The sequence below is a fragment of the Hevea brasiliensis genome, chromosome 16 (assembly GCF_030052815.1).
Source record: "Hevea brasiliensis isolate MT/VB/25A 57/8 chromosome 16, ASM3005281v1, whole genome shotgun sequence".
Taxonomy (NCBI): Eukaryota; Viridiplantae; Streptophyta; class Magnoliopsida; order Malpighiales; family Euphorbiaceae; genus Hevea; species Hevea brasiliensis.
Window position 1 is genome coordinate 58,084,169 of NC_079508.1, and position 23,261 is coordinate 58,107,429.

The 23,261-nt window shown below is 33.9% G+C and overlaps 4 protein-coding genes across 6 annotated transcripts; 2 read left to right on the forward strand and 2 right to left on the reverse strand.

Moving 5' to 3' along the window:
* Positions 1–485: 485 nt before the first annotated feature.
* Positions 486–3,072, forward strand: LOC110647075 (pentatricopeptide repeat-containing protein At3g51320). The gene has a single exon (XM_021800740.2). It carries the CDS (start codon positions 994–996, stop codon positions 2,698–2,700), a length of 1,707 nt encoding a protein of 568 aa, XP_021656432.2. The 5' UTR covers positions 486–993; the 3' UTR covers positions 2,701–3,072.
* A 1,742-nt stretch (positions 3,073–4,814) lies between these two features.
* On the reverse strand, positions 4,815–9,161 carry LOC110647074 (SKP1-like protein 1B). Its single transcript, XM_021800739.2, has 2 exons — positions 8,627–9,161; positions 4,815–5,419 (listed from the first exon to the last, which is right to left on the reverse strand). The coding sequence occupies exons 1-2, from the start codon at positions 8,924–8,926 to the stop codon at positions 5,246–5,248; spliced, it is 474 nt and encodes a 157-aa protein (XP_021656431.2). The 5' UTR covers positions 8,927–9,161; the 3' UTR covers positions 4,815–5,245.
* A 4,449-nt stretch (positions 9,162–13,610) lies between these two features.
* Positions 13,611–14,720, forward strand: LOC110647088 (senescence-specific cysteine protease SAG39). The gene is given in 2 exon segments (XM_021800762.2): positions 13,611–14,043; positions 14,131–14,720. Coding segments are annotated over 2 exon segments (1,023 nt in total).
* A 690-nt stretch (positions 14,721–15,410) lies between these two features.
* On the reverse strand, positions 15,411–22,735 carry LOC110647086 (protein MID1-COMPLEMENTING ACTIVITY 1). Of its 3 annotated transcripts, none has more exons than XM_058138684.1 (10): positions 22,402–22,735; positions 22,243–22,302; positions 21,752–22,052; positions 21,173–21,615; positions 19,804–20,219; positions 19,158–19,267; positions 17,878–17,949; positions 16,931–17,037; positions 15,799–15,892; positions 15,411–15,706 (listed from the first exon to the last, which is right to left on the reverse strand). In XM_058138684.1, the coding sequence occupies exons 4-10, from the start codon at positions 21,578–21,580 to the stop codon at positions 15,654–15,656; spliced, it is 1,260 nt and encodes a 419-aa protein (XP_057994667.1). In that variant the 5' UTR covers positions 21,581–21,615; positions 21,752–22,052; positions 22,243–22,302; positions 22,402–22,735; the 3' UTR covers positions 15,411–15,653. The 3 variants fall into 3 exon arrangements, with proteins under 3 accessions (XP_057994667.1, XP_057994668.1, XP_057994666.1); XM_058138685.1 differs by having other exon boundaries at positions 21,173–21,665; XM_058138683.1 differs by having other exon boundaries at positions 21,173–21,611; positions 22,402–22,734.
* Positions 22,736–23,261: the final 526 nt, after the last annotated feature.

Sequence of the window (23,261 nt, forward strand, 5' to 3'; positions counted from 1 at the left end):
GTCGGGTGAGTCAAAAACTCCCCGTTGGAAAGTCCATTTTATGGCCGGACTCTGTCCGTTTGGTTTCTTGAATTTGGGCCCAATGGGCCTTAGAATTGGGTAAATGAACAGTTAAAGAACTACTACGGGCCTCGGGGCTTTAGGGTGGCGAGTCACAGTCTTGGTCAGCCCATAGGTTGGGTCGTGACATTCTATCTTTAATTAGAACGAAACAAAGTATATGTCTTTGGCGTTATAAGTATGAAAGTACAGGTACCAAAGTGTACTTTTGACACTGACACATGAGAAATTATGAGAAAAGGATTTGCATGATGGAAAGAACCAGTTCACCAGATTTATATTAACCCAGCCAAAAATAGTTCTACCTATGGCAAATAGCATTTCGATCACATCAGTTTGAGCTTATTGACCATCTCATCATACTCCTTTTAATTAATCGCAGATGAATCAACTGCAGCATTAGGTTTTGTGTCATCATCAGTTTCAAGTATCTTGCCATAGCTCGGAACTAAGCCAGAGATCCCATTGTTTTTATCTATGACATAAAATGCAAGCAAGAAAAAAAAAATGAAATACCCAGAGAGATTTAGGACCTACGGGATAAGACACGCCGACAACATCACTGATAAGATAATTCGTTTCCTCGCAATACCTACCCAAGAAGGCCGAAGCTTCACAAAATTATCAGAAAAGAAAAAAGGCAGAGAACAAATGGAGACCAATATTGCAGGATCTCAGGGGCTGCTTGGAGACCAGAGAGTTTTTTAAGTCCTAATACGACACCGTTTGTTTCATTTTTTTTGTCTTTTTGCCTTTTTTAACCTTTTGAAATCTTCATTGCTTTCGCTCCGACTGAGAGTTGCTCTTTCTCCTCCAATGTATAATCGCTCGAATCTGAATCCAAAAAATAAGAGAGACAGAGAGCGAATAGTATGCGTTAATGGCTCAGACCAAATCGAGCTCAAGAGTCGATCAAAGTCAAGTACCAAATAAATGGCCAGAATTTCAATGCGAGACCTCTTTCGAATCAGACTCAGAAACACCTCTCTCAGCCAACACCGCCCTCCTGTTCTAGCCCCTCCCAAACAGAACTACCTCTTTTCAGCTCCATACTCCTCTTCTTTTCCTTATATTAAAGATAGGCCCAACTCTATTTATCACCCAAGTGTTGAACTTCTCAAATCATGTCAAAACACAAGACATCTCTTTCAAGTCCAATCTCAGTTGATCACTCGTGGGCTATTTCCCTTTTGGTCTTCTAGGCTTCTAAAACATTATTCAGATTTTGGTAATATTGATTATACCATTTTGGTTTTTAGATATATTGATTCGCTACGTACTTTTTGTGTAAATAATGTTATTAAGGCATACTCACTCAGTTCTATTCCACAGCAAGCTGTGGTTTTCTATTTTGAGATGCTGCAAATTGGGTTCTCTCCAAATAGTTATACTTATGTTTCACTCATTGGTTCTTGTGCAAAGATAGGGTGTGCCCAATCTGGGCAAAAGTGCCATGGGCAAGCTTTGATTAATGGGGTTGATCGTATTTTGCCAGTTCAGAACTCATTGATTCATTTCTATAGTTGTTGTGGGCTTGTAGAATTTGCTAGGAAGGTGTTCGATGAAATGACTCAAAGGGATTCGGTGTCTTGGAATTCAATTATTAATTTGTATGCGGGCATTGGTGAGTTGGGTGTTGCTCATGACATTTTTGATGTAATGATCGAGAGAAATGTCATTTCATGGAATACCATGATTAATGGATACTTGAAGGGTAATAACCCCGGGTGTGCATTGATGCTATTTAGGAAAATGATGAATAGTGGATTGCGAGGAAACGATAGAACTATAGTTGGTGTGCTTAGCGCTTGCGGTAAATCAGCTAGGCTAAAAGAAGGACGTTCTGTTCATGGCTTTTTAATCAGAACGTCCCTGAAATTGACTATAATTCTTGATACATCTTTGATAGATATGTATAGTAAATGCCAGAAGGTGGAACTGGCACGGAGAATTTTTGATAGCATGTTACATAAGAATTTGATTTGCTGGAATGCAATGATTTTGGGCCATTGCATTCATGGAAATCCAGAAGATGGGCTTAATTTATTTGCAGAAATGATATCAGGAGATGGAGAAGCCATTCCCGATGAAGTTACTTACATAGGGCTTCTTTGTGCATGTGCTCGAGCAGGATTGTTGACGGAGGGCAGAAACTTTTTTAGCCAAATGATGCATAAGTATAGTCTAAAGCCAAATTTCGCACATTACTGGTGCATGGCTAATCTTTATGCCGGTGTTGGCCTAGTTCAAGAAGCAGAAAATATACTAAGGAACATAGCAGAGGGTGATGAGAATGTGTTATCAGAATCCTTGGTTTGGGCTAATTTGCTCAGTTTATGCCGTTTCCAAGCAAATGCCACTTTTGGAGAAAGGATAGCAAAATGTCTAATAAATATGGAACCTTGGAATTTCTCGCACTATCGGTTGCTGCTCAATGTCTATGCTGTGGCAGGTAAATGGAATGATGTTGCTGGGGTAAAAGAGATGGTGAAAGGAAGAAGGATGAGAAGAATGCCAGGGTGTAACCTTGTGGACTTGAAAGAAATTGTTCACAATTACAGAGTGGGGCATTGTTTGCAAGAGGGAATTGAAGAAATCAACATGATGATAGATGAAGTGGCTGAAAGACCAAGTTCGTGAATTGCTGGTTGAGAACAACGGACATTGAGCATGTCATGCCATGTACTGGAACTTGACCTCAAAGGCTATGTGGGTGAGGAAGGTATTGATATCCCTCTGCTAAAGCAATTACTGAAATAGGCATACCTTCTCATTTCGTCAGCGAGAATGTTTTATTAATAAAAATTTTGTAGTTGGTTGATAAGGATAGTAGTAGGTCATTTTTTGAACTTGATAAAAGGGCTTGTCAAGGAAAAAAGTTCCATTAACAGAATGGAATTGTAACCACACGATTCCAATTGATTAAAGATTTAAACACAAGGATTGAACTCTCAAAATGTGCTTCCTATTTCAATTTCTGATAGACTATTTTAAGGTTGCGTGTTCTCTTCATGCCAGCGATTAATGATTTTAGCAGATGGGTTGTACTTGTTTTCAAATCGGACTAATCCAGGTGATTTTACAGAAAATTCTAGAAATTGGATCAAAATTTGATGAGTTGATCGTCCTAACCACGGATCACACGGGTAGAGCAAAATTTAATTAATTTTTCTTTTATAAAATTTTATATAAAATAGCATATATATGATGATCATTAATTAATGACATGATAACTCCTTATGTAATAAAATCAAACCAATTAAATCAAATTCGATTTATAGCTGGATTTGTAGGATTATTTCGGGTTCAAAACCAGGTGAAGAGTAGACTACTCCTGAATGTTGTAATCATAAGGGTTCTACCACCTTCCAATTATTTTTCGGCAAAAATTAATCTGCGCTGATCAGGGGAATGACTTGCTACTTATTCTGAAAAGATATTATCCACAAATAGAGATAAGAGAATTCATTGACTCACAAAAAATACAAGCAAGAAACATAAAAGAAAGTGGACCAAAAGCTCATTAGAATATCAAATAGACACATAATCAATGTGCTGATATTGACAGTAATGTTCAACTCCATCTATTCTTAAAAAAAAAAAGAACAATTATTTAAAAATAGCCACCGGAAGCTTTTATTAGGGGGGAAAAAGTCAAATTCAACTTACAAGGGTATTTCTCAGCGACTATACATAGATCAAATTATCATAACAAAATTAGACCCATGAGACATTAGAACGCGTAAAAGCTTATTAAAATAGGTAAAACTCAAAAAATATATTATATATATCTTCTCGTCAAGAGAAACAGACCCAGAAAGAAAATTAGATACTTGAATCTTCGCTTTGACGTTGTTGATGGTGTGCGGCCAATTGAAAGGGGCAAAGAAAATAAAACGAAACAAAGAGGAGAAAGAAAAAGAAACAAAAAAAGGAAAAGAAAAAAAAAAAAGAAAATGGCGATTGAAAGGAGAGTAGAATCGATTGAAGCTTCAATGGAAAAGTAAACAAAAAAAATGAAAAGAAAGAGTCAAGGTAAATCAAGAGGGGCAGAGGCCAGAAAGATATTTCGACAAGTAATGTCATTTAAGACTAAAATTTAAAATATAATAATTCAGTTGGATTTTTCTTTTTTTTCAATTTTTAATTCAAAAAATTAATTTGAATAAATAAAAATTAAAAAAATAAAAAATAAATCAAATTATTTAATATATTAAATTTCTAAATTTAATTGATTTGATCCAAAACAAATATTGTTCACTCAAAATATCTTAAAACTTATTTAACTCAGGAAATAAAAAAAAATAGCAATGGAATAAAAAAAAATTTATTTTTATTTTAAATATATATTATATTAATTTAAATATATATTATATTAATTTAAATAATACTTATTTTATATAAAAATTATTTCATATAATAATACTAATCAATATGGAACAACTATTATGTTCTCGTCTCTGATAATAATAATAATAAAAATAAAAAAATTTATTATTTTCTCGTCCTCTTTTCGAAACATTCCGCAAGGCCCAAAGCCTTGCTGTCCTTAAGTCACCAATTCACCACATTGCAGGTCAGCAAACTCAATTAGAAGTCCACAGATTAGACCAATCAAATAGCGACTAGCTTCAAGCATCCTAATAATGCACAGATGCTTACAAAGAAAAAAAAATGAAAATTGGCATTTATGCTTGACTAAACTAAAAACAATGCCGACGCCATGAAAAAAGAAGAACGTAACCAGCAAACCATGTGCAAGATTCAGCCCTTCTGGTAAGTAACATATTCTGCGGGACTTTTCAAAGACATATCACAGTATGTCAGTGAATCCCTGCAGATTATGGTATCGCCAGCAAGGACACCATATCCAATTCAATAGATGTATGACTTACAAAGACTAAGGGAAAAGACCAGATTTAAAATGTAGACTGCTAAAACAGACCACGTTGATAACCAGTCAAGAATCTACTGAGGGAATCCCATTCACTACCAATCCCTCCCCCAACAGAGTCCAAGTACTATTCACATTTAAATGCGCCCACAAGTTCAAAGCAGGAATCGAAACCAAGGTTGGTTTAAAAGTCTAATTCATCTGCGGTTTAAACAGACAAAGTTCATTTACAACCAACATAGTCCATCAAAATATTCCAGCCTTGCGACCTTAAACCACCCCATAAGCACCTCATTCAAATGCCCACTGGATCTCCCGACGAACCTCTTCCTCCTCCTCAGGGGTGAAATCATTCTTGATGTTATATATCTTCCGGATCTCCTCAGGGGTTTTTCCCTTGATCACGTCTGCAACAGTCTGGCATGTCAGGTCCAGCAGGCCCTTGATGTTCAAATAGTTGGCAGCCTGGAAACATAATCAAATGATCAAATAAGCGTTTTAGGCCAGGGCTCAACCCAGCAATCTGTGAGCACATGTGAATTGAGGAAGTATCATTCCTACTGAACAAATATTTATCTTGTCACATCTACCCAAAGAACAATAGTGCCTATAGGTTATAGCATTTTACAGGTTGCAATTGATTGTAATTAATTCCACCAAGTAATAACGTAACTACATTTTAATTAAGAATGAAAAACAAAAGTCTACAACTACCGTAAAAATGTTACATTAAACCCATTTTATGAACCGCTTTAGTGTTACTTGTAGCCTTATATGAATTGTTCAGCAGGAGAAGGCAAGAAGCATTGCAAAATATAGCAATTTGTATGGAGATTTACAACAGTGTAAGCAATCAACTGTTCTCACCAGAACTTTGCCAGTCGAAAACCTAAAAGCAAAGTAGTCAATCTGAAAAGCTAAGATTCTTAAGAGTGCATTGATGATTTTCATATTTATACTTCTAATTTTATGGTAATATAATATTGGAAGAAATATTCAAGATTTCCATCATATTTAGGATAGGGAAACAGTCATCAAAAAATAAAAAACAATTAGATACCAACCCAAAATTAAACTCATTGAATATAGTGGAATCAGGACAGAAGTTTGAGGCTGGAGATGATGAACGGTTATTTGGGTTTGTTTTTTTTTTTTGTTTTTTTTTTTGGTGAAAAGGGAGGAGAGGGAGAGGGAGAGGGAGAGGGAGAGGGAGAGAGAGAGATTGGAATTTTCTTTTAGACTCCATTTATTTTGCGAAAAATAACTTGTGCATAAAAAATATTTTCCACGAAAATTATTTTCTAAGAAAATGTTTTCTATAAAAATATTTTCCATTGTTTAATTGTAACGTTAAATTAATGGTATATATTTATGTCATATATGTATAAAGTGTTTTCCCATTTTTAGATTGTTAAAGTCAGAAAATGACTTCCTCTTTTGAGAAGAAAAAGTCATTTTCCTTAAAAATGATTTAGCTTTCCCTTGATCAGGAAAATATTTTGCGTTGACCCATTTTCCTCAGTGACCCAAATGTTAGAAAATGCAAAAAATATTTTTCGCAAAACAAATAGAGCCTTAATTTATGAATGAACATCAACATCAGAACTAATGCTCTTACCTATGTAAAAAATAATGATTCAATAACATAATCCAAGTCAGCAATTCTTTACGAGGCATTTAAATAAGTAACAAATTTATACAAGCATATATAATTCAAAGCTCAGCTCATATTGACATTCATTCAAATAATATATCTAAAAAAACTGTGACCTATAATAGAGTCCAATAATAAAGCATATCCTAGTTGTTAGAGCTCATAAAAGCTAAAGGTTATATGAAAACTATACCATCAAATCTAACTCCATTCCTATATAGAAAATGTTATAAGGGCATCAGGTCCCCAGTCCTATAAAGAAATAAACAGACTTGCTAATTCTAATACTGCAGCAATATGATTCAAAACAAGTCATTTACCAGAAGATTCATCAATCAAGAGCACAATAAAAACACTGGCCAAAAATAATGTGATGTTAGCATATCCTGTACAAATAATGGCATAGTACATAAACTCATAAAAGTCATCATTTCATAAGCAATTATGCCTACACGACCCAATGTGTCTAAAAAATTGGACTAGATGAAATTGGGCTGAAATTGCTTGGTACATACATTAAAATTGCTGATTTGGTAATAACCAATGGGAACAACAGCAGGAATGGCGGAAAACTAAGACTAAGAGCATGTTGTGATGACCAATTGCATTTATTAGAAAGGTATGAGCATCCAATAGTGGTTTGAGCAAAGCATAAGGTCAATATCAATTTCAATAGTGGCTTGATTGAAAAATTTTGCTGAGACTTATCGCAGTTGTCTATGATGCTCTTCCTAGCAATATTTCAGCTAGTAAAACTACGGAGGTTATAAGATTCATCTATAGTTGGTGAAAAGTTGAGATATGAGGGAAACAATGTTGCTCTAGTCTACGCCTCACATTTTTTTTCCTTTAAAAAAGATCTGTCAACACCACTAGTATTTTAGCTAAACCAATATTTTCAAACATGTAATCCTTCATTTTTACTTTTGAAGAAAATAGAAGTATTTTACAATAAATAATTACAGTCGACTTTCAATTACACATAAAATGTGCATTTAATAACTAATTCATTATTTTGAAATTTTTTTCATCTTAACCGCATAATTGAAGGATTAAGATAGTATTAGTTGAATTACAAAACTTTATAAGGCCTATTATACAAATGTTCATACCTTTTAGAAGTTGCCTACTATAGCGTGTAAAATGTTACAATTTTACCGAAATGATCTGGACCCCTCTACCAACATAAGCAATTTTTGACAGCTCTATATAATAATAATAGCTAGATACTATTCTCAATGTTTAGCATGTTGAAATCGAAGTTGATGCCATTACATTTCAGCTGACTATATTTGGACATCTTCTTTAACTGGTAATGTAATATGATAAATGATTAACATTTTTTTTTTAAAGCACGGTAGATTAGAGACAATAATATTCCGTAATTAAAGCAAGTAAATGAACATTTTACTCCAAATAAAACTACAATTTTCTCCTGTTTTACCTTTCCCTACCAATAGAAAGCATTACTGATTAATAAATGCTCTATTCTCTACTCAATTACTAATATGCTGTTAAACTCATAAATTAAACATTATTAATAGATCTGCATCAGGATAATAAATTATAGGGATAACTAAATTAAAACAACAAAATAGCATAATTTCATTTAGATTATTGTGTCTACCATTTTTCTTCTATTAAAAATGCCCTCAACTCATAACCCACACACACATACATATATATATATATATATATATATATATATATATGTATAACAGGATTCTAAGCAACAACAAACCAAAGAAAAATAATAATAATAATAATAATAATAATAATAATAATAATAATAATAACAATAACAATAACCTAAAATACATCTGTCTAAGCAGAAATATGCCTAAATGAAAACAATAAGCCATATGCATCCATCAATAAACACATCATCTTCAGCTAAAATTCCCACCTAAATAAAGAATCCAAATATTCACAGAAAGCAAAAAAGAATGAAATTAACAGAGCCAAAAGGAATCAAGCAAGGAACAGATCTAACGATAAAAGAAGGGAAGAGTACCGACCAGAATGAGATCGAAAAGCGTGCCCTGATCAACTTTCACGAACTCGGCGTCCCAGTTCTTGAGCTCCTCATCGGCGGCGCTGCTGCGATCATCAGACTTGGGAGTCTCAACGTGCTTCTTGCAGTACTCGATCACTTTGGCCAGGATCTTGCTCGTCACATTAGGCAGCGGGATACCATTATCAGCACAATCGTCCTCGATCATGTGTTTGATCGTTTGAGACTCGAGAGCCACCGCCTCGTCCACCTCAAAGGGCTCACCGTCGCTGCTTTTCAAAGTGATCTTCTTCGACGACGACATCGTTTCGATCGAAAACAAACAGAAAAAAATGACAAAACCGTACCCTAGAGCAGTTCCGCCCGGCGCTTTTTCACTCAATTTATTTACAAACAAACAAACGATAAACGATAGATTGAACCGAAGAGGCGTCCCCCTTCAATTTATGGAGTTTGTGAGAAATAATTTGGTTGATCCCATGGGCCAAGGTGTATCAGCAAAAATACTTCAGCGTTTACGTGTCAATTGGGTAATACAATTGCTAGGGAAATCAGGCTTTGGCGTTGGCAGGTGGTAGTAGTCATGACTAGGCGTAGAACCGACTCAGGGCTGCGATGAAAGGAACCTTGGCATTGGGGCCTAGACTTGTAAACGGCGTTGACAGTAAACGGTGATTTTGATAATTTAAAAAAAAAAAAAATATATATATATATATATAAACATGTTTGAAATATTTACTTTAATTTCGTTATAAAATGATCAATTCAAAGGACATATAAACATGTTTGAAATAAATTTAAATTTAATAATAATATACATGATGAGTTTAAAATTAAATTTTATGTATTCAATACTCATTATTTAAATTTTATTATATATAAAAATAAAATATATTTTATAATAATATTTTTAAATTTTAAGATCTTATATTTCAAATAAATAAAATTTAAATATTTTAGTAGAATTATTTAAATTTTAAATTATTATAAATTTTAATTAAATTTTAACATAAATCTAAATGTTAAAATTATTAATTAAATTTAAATTTAAAAAGATTGCCGATGTGAAGTCACTTTTGGCTAAAAGAATTTTCAATTGTCGCTATGTCAAAATAGAAAGGCGTTGAAGGTGCCAAGTGGCAAATCTCATGCAAGTGATGCGAGATCGTTGACAGGGATGGACGCACTCTCGAAAAATATCTTATTCAGATTTAAAAATTTTAATATAATTAGATTTTATTTTGAATTATTCACATTCATTTTTAAATTTGATTATTATTTAAAATATTATTAAATTTTTTATATCTCAATTAATAATTTATTTGAAAAATATTTGTAATACTAATTTATATTTTAGAATTTTGATAATTATATAGAATAATAAAATTATGTAAATTTAAATGTAAAATTCAAAGTATATGAATATTGTTATAAAATATATATATATATTTTAGAATTAATTATAGAAATAATATTCAATACATAGAATTTGAGTATAAAATAATATTATTTTTTAAATTTTAATTCTTCCAAAATAAGATAAAAATTAAAAATATTGGATTCATTATTATGTTTAATTATGAAAATAAATTTTCCATTTTTGTTGCTGGGAGTGCCATAACAGAATGGCGATAGAAAAAGTTTCATTGATGGAATCTCTTTTATCTTCTTTCAACTTCCAAGCACATGACCGAATTCAACCAATAAAAAAAATTGCTACTAAATACTAATAAACTTCAATTTAATTATATTGAAATCGTATTTAAAATGTGAAATATTGAATTTATGTTTTAATTAAATCCAGATATAAAAAAAAATTACTTGGATTGATTTTTTTTTCTTCCTTTGGTTGGGGTTTGGTTGTATTTTAACAAATTTTGTAATTGATCCAACAAAATGGATCATTGGATTGGACACACTATCTTTAGATGGGCCAAGTTCAGCAGCAACGAGTTAGCATATACAAACGACAAAGGCCATAGGGGCAGCAACCCAAGTAATACGCCGAGCAAAGCCATTCCTTTGTTTACGTTAGTTCAAGAGGCCTCAATTTGGAAACAACACCCATGACCGAGGAGGAGGATTGTATGAAATGAAAATCATTTCATATAATAATACTAAATTTGTTGATTGTGATCATTTCATATAATAAATAATTAAAAATCATTTCATATAACAAGTTGCAGCAGAAGGAAGTACTCAACTAACAATTGAAATATTGATCACACTTTGTTGATTGTGACACGAGGGGAGAGGATCAGGGCTGCCGGGGCTGGGCGGCCTAATGAACGATGCCTTTAAATTCAATGAACAAAATCAAGGCCTAACGACCGAGGCTAGCTATCCTTACGAAGGATCTGATGATGGAACCTGCAACGACCATGCAGCCAAGATAACAGGTTGTGAAGATGTTACAGCTAACAATGAGGCAGAATTAGTGAAGGCTGTTGCAAAGCAACCAGTTGCTGTTGCCATTGATGCTGGGAGAATTGATTTCAGTTCTATTCGATTGGCATTTTTACAGGATAATGGTGTTGCAGATGTTGGGTATGGAGAGTGCAATGGAATGAAGTATTAGCTTGTGAAATAGTCATGGGGCACGCAATGGGGCGAGGAAGGGTACACAAGGATGCAGGAAGATATTGATGCAAAGGCAAGGACTTTATGGCATTGCAATGCAAGCATTTTAATATTCCCACTGCATGAAGTTCAACTTCACATATATCTAATTAAGAAAAAATCATCAAGAAAAATGCTAAATAAGGTGAGACATGCAAGGAACACATGAAAAATTTCAGGTCAATGTAGGAGTTATTTTGAATTCCAACCTTCAACTTGTATTGGCAGCAATATCTAAAACAGGCTTTCGTTGATTTTACTGATAGCTCGTTTAAAATCTCCGTTTGTTCAAGGATGTTCTTAGACTAATATCTTTTTTTTTCCTACTCTTATTGACGTAGTGCATAAACAAGCACTCCAACCACACTTTTACTTCCTATTTTGACTAAATTTAATTTAATTTTTTTTATTTAGCTAGAATTTAATTTCTAATTTTTCTATTTCATGGAAGATTTATTTTTCTCATTTTATTTTGATTTCTTAAATTATTTTAATTTATGATCAGGAGATTAGATTTCTATAAATACCCATGTATCGCTGTATTTTTCAGATTTTAATAGGTTTTGAGAATTTTTCCTTCATATCTGCTTTATTTTATCCATTATGATGGCCAGTGATAGTGGTGGCAATTAATCTCATGGTGGTGAACAGGTGTTGCATGTTGTTTGTTAAGCACAACAAAACTAACACTATAAAGCAATTAAAAATGGATATAGGGTGTCAATTTCAAGGGATTCACCTCTTATTTGGAGTTCATGCTGTTGAGAAGAGAAACCGTAAATTAAATTGAATTAAGCCATATGAGTTAACCACGATAAAGTCAATCATAATTTTGCTCTCTTTAATTAAAAAAAAACACTTATTGCTAATGATAAATATGGAAAAAATGATATTCAGGAATTATGTACTTCAACAGAAAAAGAAAAAAAGAATGTAGATTTGGAAGCAAATCTTATTGAGATCAAAGAACATTAAAAATTTGGACAAAGAATAAATAGATCAACTTGAATAAGAAAAACAACCTAAAGTTGAAGATTCTAAACTTGAAGGATTTGAAATAAAAGAATATAAAGCTTTGGTTGTATTGCCTTTTGCTGTGATGGATAACGATGAGTTCGAGCTAGAATTTCTTGAACAATCTACTCTAGACGAAGTAAAATTAATGAGATAAAGAGTTGCAGGAGCTAGAGGAAAGTGTCCAAGGGAATGAAGAACAACCAATAATGGAGACTTCAATAGAAATTGAAGAGGAATGATCTATGGAGACAAATCATGGAGGAAATTAAAGAAACTCAAATCATGGAGTTTATGGAGATTAAAATTTTTTTTAATCTTTTAATTCCTATTGTCTTGGTTGATTTTATTTGTCTAAATATTTCTAAGGGTGTAAAAGAAGATAATCCAAGAAGACAATATGCCAACACTTTAAAAAAAATTGAAGGTCCAATTTTTTCAAAAAATGTGGGTGAATGACGTGGCGTATAAAAAAGCAGCCCAAACACAAAAATCAGCTTCCAATTTTTGCTGGATTTAGTTTATTTTATTTTCCTATTAGGATTAGGATTTAATTTCTAATTTTCCTATTTCATATAGGATTTTGTTTTTTCTATTATATCTAGATTTCTTATTGTATTTTAATTTTATTTTTTTTATTTTATCTAGATTTCTTATTGTGTTTTAGTTTATTTAAAATTCCTAAATAGTAGATTTGTTTTCCTATTAGAATTAGGAGATTAGATTTATATAAATATCTATGTATTCTTGTATTTTAAGATTTTAATAGACATTGATAATATTCCTTTCAATAAAATTATATTTACTTTATTTTATCTTTAAATTTTGAATTAAATTTTATTTATTTTAAAATCTTAATTAGATCTTATTTATTTTCAATAATTTAATCATGTATCAATCTTTTTCTGTGTTATAAGCTACGTCCTAACACAAGCAACTAATAAATTATTATCTGCTTATACTTAGTATTGTGTCTTTCTTGTTGTGTGGATCACAAAGCTACATAATCCAATTTAAAAATCCTTAGCATTGACATTATTCACATTTCAGTCACACATTTTTTAGGAGATGGGGTGTAATAAAATCCTTTTCCATGAATAAAGGAAACGGTACGACAAGTGAAGTTTGGTTTGATGGGGGACTATACTTGGATACAACAGAAAAGACTAAAAAGACTTGTTATAAAGACTAAAATATTCAGAACGTAAATGTTAGTCCAAATCAGAATATCCTTTCAGGCACGTAGATTTTCCCAGTGTCATTCCTAAAAAACGATGAGCTATTTGAGCAGGAACTCTATATAAATCCCAGAGTCAATCATGCCACTCAACCAATCCTAGCTACCACCATTCCTCATGGAGTTAACAATCCAATACAGATGCATTTACTTGGCATTGATCTTCATTTTCGGAGCTGTGGCTTCTCAAGCTGCAGCTCGTACTCTCCAAGATTCATCAATGCATGAGAGGCATGAGGAATGGATGGCTCGTTATGGACGTGTATACAAGGATGTTAAGGAGAAGAAAATGCGCTACAAGATCTTCGAGGAAAACGTGGAACGTATAGATTCCTTTAACCGTGTTCCTGGATAACCATACAAGCTAGGCATCAATCAATTTGCGGATCTCACGAATGAAGAGTTTAAAACGTCGCGGAACAGATTCAAGGGGCATATGTGTTCTGCACAAGCAGGTCCTTTCAGATATGAAAATGTTTCTGCGGCACCATCTTCCACGGACTGGAGAAAGAAAGGGGCAGTTACAGCCATCAAGGACCAAGGCCAGTGTGGTAATTGTGAACTTTCTACCTGATCACAACCAGGTCATCAATAATTATATTCCTTATAGCTCATTAATTTAATCAAATTGTATACAGGATCCTGCTGGGCTTTTTCGGCTGTGGCAGCTGTGGAAGGTGTTACTCAGCTAGCAACTGGAAAATTGATCTCACTTTCTGAGCAAGAACTTGTTGATTGTGACACTAAGGGAGAGGACCAAGGCTGCCAGGGCGGCCTAATGGATGATGCCTTCAAATTCATTGAACAAAATCAAGGCCTAACGACTGAGGCTAATTATCCTTATGAGGGATCTGATGGAACGTGCAACACCGAGAAGGAAGCCAACCATGCAGCCAAGATAAAAGGTTATGAAGATGTGCCAACCAACAATGAGGCAGCACTAATGAAGGCTGTCGCAAAACAACCAGTTGCTGTTGCCATTGATGCCGGGGGATTTGAGTTTCAGTTCTATTCAAGTGGCATTTTTACAGGATCTTGTGGCACTGAACTAGATCACGGAGTTGCTGCTGTTGGGTATGGAGAGAGCAACGGGATGAAGTATTGGCTTGTGAAAAATTCATGGGGCACACAATGGGGCCAGGAAGGGTACATAAGGATGCAGAAAGATGTTGATGCAAAGGAAGGGCTCTGCGGCATTGCAATGCAAGCATCTTACCCCACTGCATGAAGTTCAAGATAGCAGTAAAGCACCTAATAATTAGTACATACATAATATGTTGTGAATACTCTGTTGGTTGTTCAAAATCTCAGCTAGTAGGGTTGCAGTCCTCGGACTAAATGTGAGTTGTGTTGTGTATGAAATTGTGTATCTGCCATTATTATATAATACGATATGTGGATATCTTATATTTCTCTTATCTTCACATGAACAGTTGCACTATAATTTCTTGATGGCAAACCCAAAGCTGAATCTAGAAAACGGGCTGACTAAAAAACCAAGAGAAATCAATATGTTTTCATCATTGCATCCAATATGCATACATCTATAAACTAAGGGCAATAAAATAAAGCGTGATCAAATCTGAAATTCCCAATGGAATTTTTTCAGTAATTGAAAAAATAATAAAAAAAACCTCTTAAGACTAGCCCCACAATGACTTCATTTAGAATAAATTTGTTTTTAAAAGTTGAAAAGTTGAGAATAAATGAATTCTTTATCCAAAGATGAGAATCAATCAATTGAATTGAATTCTAATAAAATTCCAATTTCCAAACAAGGTGAAAGTTGGACCGGCTCTCCTAATGAATAACCAAGAAATCAAATACTGTCAAAGTGAACCTTGGCAACGCAACAAATTATGAATCCACTTTGTTTCCAGGAAGGAAATAGTCAGTCTGATCATACAAAACCAAGTAATTAACTCAAACAACACTATATCAATTAAAATTTAGCTTATAATACATCACATGCTGAATATGGGAGTGATGAAAAACTAATTTACACATGGTTGACTCGGGATAAAGGTAAGGGTAACTAATGGCTAAAAGCATTCCCATACAAGGTTGATATAACAGTGGCAATTAGCCATTATCTCTGTACTTGGCTTTCAACGTACATAAATGTTCAACCAACAACAAAAGAATGCATTCATCACATCACTTAGGATTCCATGAACTGTGAGGGTGGTGGGCTTGTTTTTGTCTTCTCAGGACCTGCAAAGTTGGTTTTATGTCAAACATCAGACGAAGACGCATATTATTAATTGAAGTTCCACAAACCCAAGCAGAGATCCTAAGAAACATACCATAAACCCCACGAATCTCCACTTCTCGCCATTCTTGTACAAGGGCACAGCAACAACACATCAAATGCGAAAGAAAATCATCAACAAATCCTCCCTGCCAAAAGAAAAGGCGTAAAGTTAAGAGGCACAAAAATTTGGAAGCTTAATATATAGTTACCCAAGTGCGTGAATGATGGTAGTAGATCTTAAATTGGACATCTAATACTTTGTGAATTCTTGATACGTGTCTAATGTTGATTAATGGGATGATTTGTATAAAAGGGAACAATCTCTGTAATTTGGTATGGTTAACATGAATGAAGTCTTGATTCTTCTCACTGATAATCCCTTCCTTCCTTAAATTCTTCTATTCTTCTATGTTTCTCCCCCTTCTGGTTCACTTTTCTCCTTTGGCTTGCATCAATTCCCTCATTATAAGCACACACTATAACTCATTAAACCTCCAATAAATTCCAGAGGAAAAAATAAAAAATCTTCTTCCCCTCTTCTTTTATTTTCTTTTTTCTCATATCATAAATACTCGTGTGCATTTTCTTATATTTTCCAAGACTTAGTCGGCTATTCAACCAATATTTTATATTTTGGAAGATAGATTCACACTTAATAAGACCAAATTAAGGAGTTAAGGGCTCAATAGAACACCTTCAAATCAAGAGCTCATTAGCAAAAACATAGTTCAAGGTTTAGCAAATACTTTCCAGATGTATGCAATAAATTCCAATGTTTCAATTTTAAAGTCATTTTAAGTTTAGCAATGATAATCACAGTTTTATGAGCACTTGGTTCTTATTAACATAATCCAGGTTTGAGCCTTGGACACAAAGGCATTGATTTCAACTGTAATATTCCTTACAGGATTTGTACCCTCAATGTTTGTCTAAGCACGACATATATCCTTATAACATTGTATGAACATGATAGATCACGTTTGCAAAAACATGAGAGAATCTTGACCCATTTTTTATACAAGGCAGGTAGACACACAAAAGGAGATCAGTTATTGAAGTTCTCATTTCCCTAAACCTTAAGGAATATCCACAGAAAGAAAAAAGAGGGGGAAAAAGAAGAAGAAGAAGAAGAAGAGAGAGAGAGAGAGAGAGAGAGATCAAACTCCCACAGTGAGAGGATTTACCGTGATATTCAACCTTTTGCGGAGCTTTCTTCTGATGCAGCAAGTGTAGCAACAACATGACAGTATCAATGAATATGCCATCAATTCATTACATGCTTCAGCTGAAGCTGAAAATCATGAAAACAAAATTTTCCTACATGAGCTTCAAAATGTAGCAAAAGCATGCACAAAATTTCAATGATACAATACAGATGAAATTGAAGTTGATACAAGGGAATATTTATGCAACTTAAATCCAAGTCCTCAAGATTTTCCTGTAATTACAAATTAGGGCAGATTTTATTAAAATTACAGCCCATCCCAAACATTAATTTCATTCATCACATTGTAGGCCCAAATTCACGTCAAAAATTTATAGCATTCGTAAGATACCCTTAAATTGTATTGTATAATCATACCATAAAGATTAGCACTTTTCTTTTCATTGCTTAAATAAAAATTTTAACTAAGATTAAAAAAATATATGAAATCAATTATTCAATCTTCAGTGTATATCAATCTTGATTTTTTATCCAACTTTACATTTTCCTCGATCTCTTCCACTACACTAATTCCATGCATTTTTGTTTTAAATAATCTGAAAATTTTAAGTGTTGATTTCTGACTAAGATAATTTTATTTTATTAATATGTGGTAACTTTAGAATAGGAAAACAGGTGTTAATGCTCAATTGTCTAATACTTTTTTCCTTTTTTGCTATACTTTTACGTAACTAAAGACTAATCTCAAGGACTAAAATAAAATTTACTCAAATATCAATGTGGAGTATTCGAAGCCTACATTTCAAGTGATGGAACACCATTAAGGATTTATGCCTATAGATGAGCAAGCTACATCTTAATAACTCAAATCAAATAAATCAAGCCTTAATCTAGTTGGAATCAGCTAAATTATTCAAGCTACATTGTTTTTACTGTAAAATTTCTGAATCATTTAGAGCCACTTACACATGTGTCTATTGGTTGCCACAGTAGCAATCTTTGAGAATGTCCCACAAGGATAGAAGAATGTCTTCAGACCTGCAGTTTGAGAAGGATGCTTATGAGAGAAATCAGAAAACAAACAGTTGGCAAATGTAACGTCCTTTGGTAGAAGAGAAGGCCTGGTGATCCAAAATATTCAGAAACACAAAAACAGGAAAGACTAAAAAGAGAAGCACATAAAGATCCAAAGGGTTTTGCATTAAGACTATGCCCGCAACAGAAAGGGAGCAGAAAACTGCTAATAGTAATAGGAGGTTCAGTATAAACACTATAAAAAATTTAAACCTAAATAAGCCTGACTTCACAAAAAACTTAGCAGGAGAGTTCAAAAAAGATCTAGTAACAAGTACGCAATGCAGGTGTGTGTAGAGACTAGAGAGAGGGGAAGGATTGTGAAAAGTGAAAACCCAAATCAAACGAAATTACACACAGAGACATCAAATCAGATTGGTTGATCCATTAAAATCACATTCAGGTCACTTCTTGAAAATTCAGATTGTCATGTAGGGTTGTGGTCTACAGAATTCAAAGACACAAACCAAGACATAAATTTCTTGAGTGTGCACGGCACAAGACCACACGTGCTAATGATAGTCATACAAAAGCAGAAGCAGATTCTGTTATCAACCCCGATTAGGACATAGAATTTGTTGGTTATTTTCTTCACCTTTTAATTAGCTTTTTCATGTGTAGGCAAGGATGAAACTAAGCAAGGGCACGGTCCAGTTACAGGCCGAAACAGACAGTTTTGGTCCTAAGGGTTGGGGCCCGGGACCAGACAAGTCAAATTTTTTTTTTAAAGTGAAAAATCTGATCTGATTTCGACCCATAAGCGGACCATACTGGTCAAAATTGGTCTGGTTTGATTTCGGTCTGGTTCAAGAGAGTTCTGGTCATATCCAGGTCTGACCAGGTCCATGTCTAGATGAAACCTCTTCACATGACACTGCTGTAATTAACAGACTGGGAGAACAATATCTAAGCAATATCTCATATTATGCATAATGAAAGAATAACACTATAAGCAAGTTAATTTTGTTAGCAACGAATTAGCAGGCTTCACTAATATAGACATGCAAAAGCTAAGGACAAAGAGGAAGAACCCCCTGTTAAAGCTAAAAATTGACTATAAACATGTCAACATCAATACTTGAAAAGCAAGGCAAGGACAATTACAGTTGTTACTACTACAGTAAAACTTTCCAAAAGATAATGAAAACAAATGATCATCTGGTAAGACTTACACAGAGAGGGTTCTGAACAACAACCAAGTAAATCACTATGCCATTCTTCATCCTGATATGAGTTTCTATGTGAGAGCAGATCATCTCCTGATGAAAATGAGGATGCGTTTCTGCACAAAAAAGCATGGCATCAAACTTATTGAACTGCATTTGCCTTACAAAACTGAAGGTTGTAAATTGAATATAGCATGCCAGTGATCATCTTAGAAATCCTATGCCAGGATGAAAATTGACAAACTTTCAAACTATTTTCCTTTTATTTTTCTTCGTCTCAGCAGTGTTACTTTTTAAGGGTTTCAAGGCATTCAATTGGTTTAGATACCACAGTCAGCAAATTTATGATCGCACTTTTATCATATTAACTGACAATATGCATTCTAAGCAAAGCCATAAAAAGCACCACTAAGCTAGTTGGGAGTTGCAATTAAATAATTTTATATATCAATTTGAATCAAGCTATCCGTTAGCAAGTGAACTATACAAATCCAAAGTGTTTATTACGATGTTGGTCTAACAGGCAGGCCAAGAAACATGGAGGAACAGGGACACAACACATGTAAAGGTCAGTGCCATACATCAGTGTATGCACTATTTACATACTACAACTGTGCTCACACTTCATACAGAGATAATAAAGGCATCTAACCTTGAAGTCTTACGAGAATCACTTTTCTTGGGATAGTTTTCATCAAATGAATGATTCTCACTAACATCTGAATTATTGGGCTCCAGTTTCTTGGATGCTTTTATGGGTGAACTCTTCTGTGGAAGAGAATTTGCAGCAGCGGCAGCTTCTGTGACATCAATCAAACGTTGGATAACTTCACACTGGTTTACATCCAAATTAGCTTGTGATCGTTGTAGTTCAAGCTGAAGTTTCTGATTTTCCTTTTGAAGAGCTTCATTAAAACCCAAGTTTGGGTATGAACAAGAAAGAGTTTTTTTCAACACCATTGTCTGATCTTTCAAGGGTTCTGGTTTCAAGATCACATCTTGCACCTTTCTATCCTCTTCATCAAATGTATACTCATGTTGATCCTTTTGAATATCTTCCAGTCTCTCCTAAATATGGTCAACAAAAAGTTATTTGGGTTAGATCAGGTTGTACAGATATAAAATGCAGACTAGGATTAAGCACAATGGCAACACTGTTCACACCATGTATATTGGTCAAGTTCTGCATAGATATCGGATAGAGAGCAGATCAGCATGACTTTTAAGTAATTGTAAAGAAAGTTTCCTGGAGAGTTGACGGTTTGGGTTAAAATCCTTCTTTCTAAACCAGTATAATTTACAATCATAACATCATCAATGTTGGAATTGACACAGCCAAAGTTCCAAATCAACAATGTCATCCATCTAACATATCTGGCTGTAGAATTATTTAGTCTAGTTACCCTTTGGCTATCCCTTCAAAGAAGTCAACCCACTAAAGGAAATCCCTCTCCCTGTGACACACACCAAAAGTATAAATACTTCGTTGCAGAACTGCTTGAACCCAAATGCAGATGCAACTGTCCACACTTATTTCACATGATACCTGCCAAATTTCGAAGCTCCAATGCAATATTCCAATGTGTCAGCCCTTGTGACAATTTAGTGCCATTTACTTCCAGTGTTAAATGTGTTTAGAAACACATAATGGAGCAGACAAAGTATATGACCCAAATGAAAGATAAATAAAACAAATCCAATGATTAGCTAAGTTGAAAAAAGTTAACAATTGTGCAAAAGCAGTACCAATAAGGAACAAAGAAAGATTCAAGAGATCAACCTTCCATCATTTATGGTTTTGCAAACAAGTAATTAAAAAGAACATATTGCCAATGAGACACTTTGCCTATACAAATGCCTTTGATTTTTTTTTTTTTTAACTGACAAATGCCTTTGATTAATTGCAACATGCAAAAAGAAGATATTCAGTTAAAACATACACGACAGCAATTATTCGAATATCAGAGATAAAATCATAATAACGCATGAGAGCAAAATAATGACATGAACAACTGATATACCCTGACACGAGCGTTATCCACGAGACTAATGAGAGGAACTAGCCGCAAGTACCGGTCGATCTCATTCTGCGCCTTTCTGAACTGATAAACGATATTCCAACCCATGGCAAGCAAGTAGAGATAGCTCCTATCCTGACAACTATTGACCAAAATGTAAGACCTCCTCAAGGAATCTTCAAGCTGCTCCAAAGGCTCCCGTGTTTCGGGATACCTCTTAAGCTCGGAGATCTTGAGCTGCTCCAACAAGTTCCCTATCAATTTAAGATGCTGTGCAAACTGCCTGCAGTTCTTCTTGTGCATTCGCGCTGTACTCGCGGCCTTCACTATCATCCCTATCAGCCGCACTGCATCAACACCCGTGAGCTGGGCGACATTCGCAATCTCCCCAAAATGCTCCCACGATGACATCCTCAACGCTCGACTAATGCAACCCAAAATCCTGCCTTAACCAAAACTCACATCGATCACTTTAAACCTTCACTTCCTCCCTTCTCTTTAAATAAAATTTTCATTATCATTATCAAATTGAACTTGACAAGCTAAAAGAAATTGAACCCAAGATTTTTCAATTCATTTTACCTCTTCTAATTTAAGCCAATTGGTTCAACATTTGCTGGACCTTCGACGTTGCAGTCACTTGCATTGCCAAATGGAATGGCAGAGTTATCAGTTCGAAAGGAAATCAACAGTGCAGTACTAAAAATAGAGAGAGATTTTTATTCGAAAATTCTTGATTTCAAGCAGGATCAAGAACAAATGCTCTTCCACTAGATCTACTGGGAAACCGCATGACCAATCAGTTCAAGAGCTTTGCTTCTGGAGAAGGAGAAGCCGATAGCAGAGTAACCAAGGAAGAGTCCGTTTCAACTTTCAAGTTCAACTGCCACAAAATTAAGCAAAAACCGAAAAAGATAGAAAAAGCAGTAATGAGGATTGTTCATTACGCCTCTTGACTCGCTTTTCAAAGAAAATAAAGTGCAGAAAATGCAAATTTAAAAAAAAAAAAGGTAAAATGAACTAGATTTTATGTATAGTGCATGAAAAATGCTGAAACCACCATTAAAGCTCACCTTTTTTTCGTGTTTAAGCTCAGCAAAAATAAAAGAAAAAATTCAACAAAAACCGAGAGCCTGCAGCAGCGAATAATGAGAGTGTGAGTCTGTGAGAGGAGAACTTTCCGCAGAATAATTCAACAAAAACGCTCGTGAAACCAACAAACACCGACTCACCTTTCACTATGCTAATTTACCCTCTTTTTGTCCTTTTCACAATGCATTTTTTGGATTATAATAAGCATCTAAGGAAGAAATGTCAAAATCCGTGAGAATAACAGCCTTAAATTCTGGTAATGACGGGCATTGCTTTGCCCAAAAATCGAGCTGCTGCTTCTACTTCTCTTATTCTGTGAATGGATTTTGGCCTCTCTCTCTCTCACGGCGGCAGTATATTTTATTGCTTGCTCACGGTTTCGGTGGCGTTTGTCCGTGCCTCTGCGCAAAGGTCCATTGGCCTCATGCGCCAGAAACAGAGAGCCAGACAAGCAAGGATTTTGGTTAGTGGAGATTATTGGAAAGACGAAATTAACCTTGTTGAGAGGTATTAATTACGGGAGAAGTTGACTGTTGAAACGTTTTATTGTGGAGTGGAGTGGAGTGGACGTGTAGAATAAAAAGGACAGCCAGCTGGCATTATCTTTATCTTTTTAATAGTTATAGTTAGTGACTATTTTTAGTCAGTAATTAAATATTTATATAATAAATTAAAATAAAAATATTTAATAAAAAATTATTAAATTAATTATTAAATAAAAAATATTTATATTACTTTATTAACTCTAATTAAAATATTTTTTAATACTAAAAGTTAAATAAAAGATAAATTTTTATAAATTATTTTTTAATTTTTAAATATTAATATAAATATTATATTATTAAAATAATATAAATAAAAAAATAATATTTTAATTAAATTCAAAACACCCAATATTTCCTTAAAAGTTAATAACATAATAATATTATTAAGGAAAAATTATAAAAAGTACTTTTCAATTTTGCAATTTTTCCACTATAGAATTTGAGATTAAATTTGT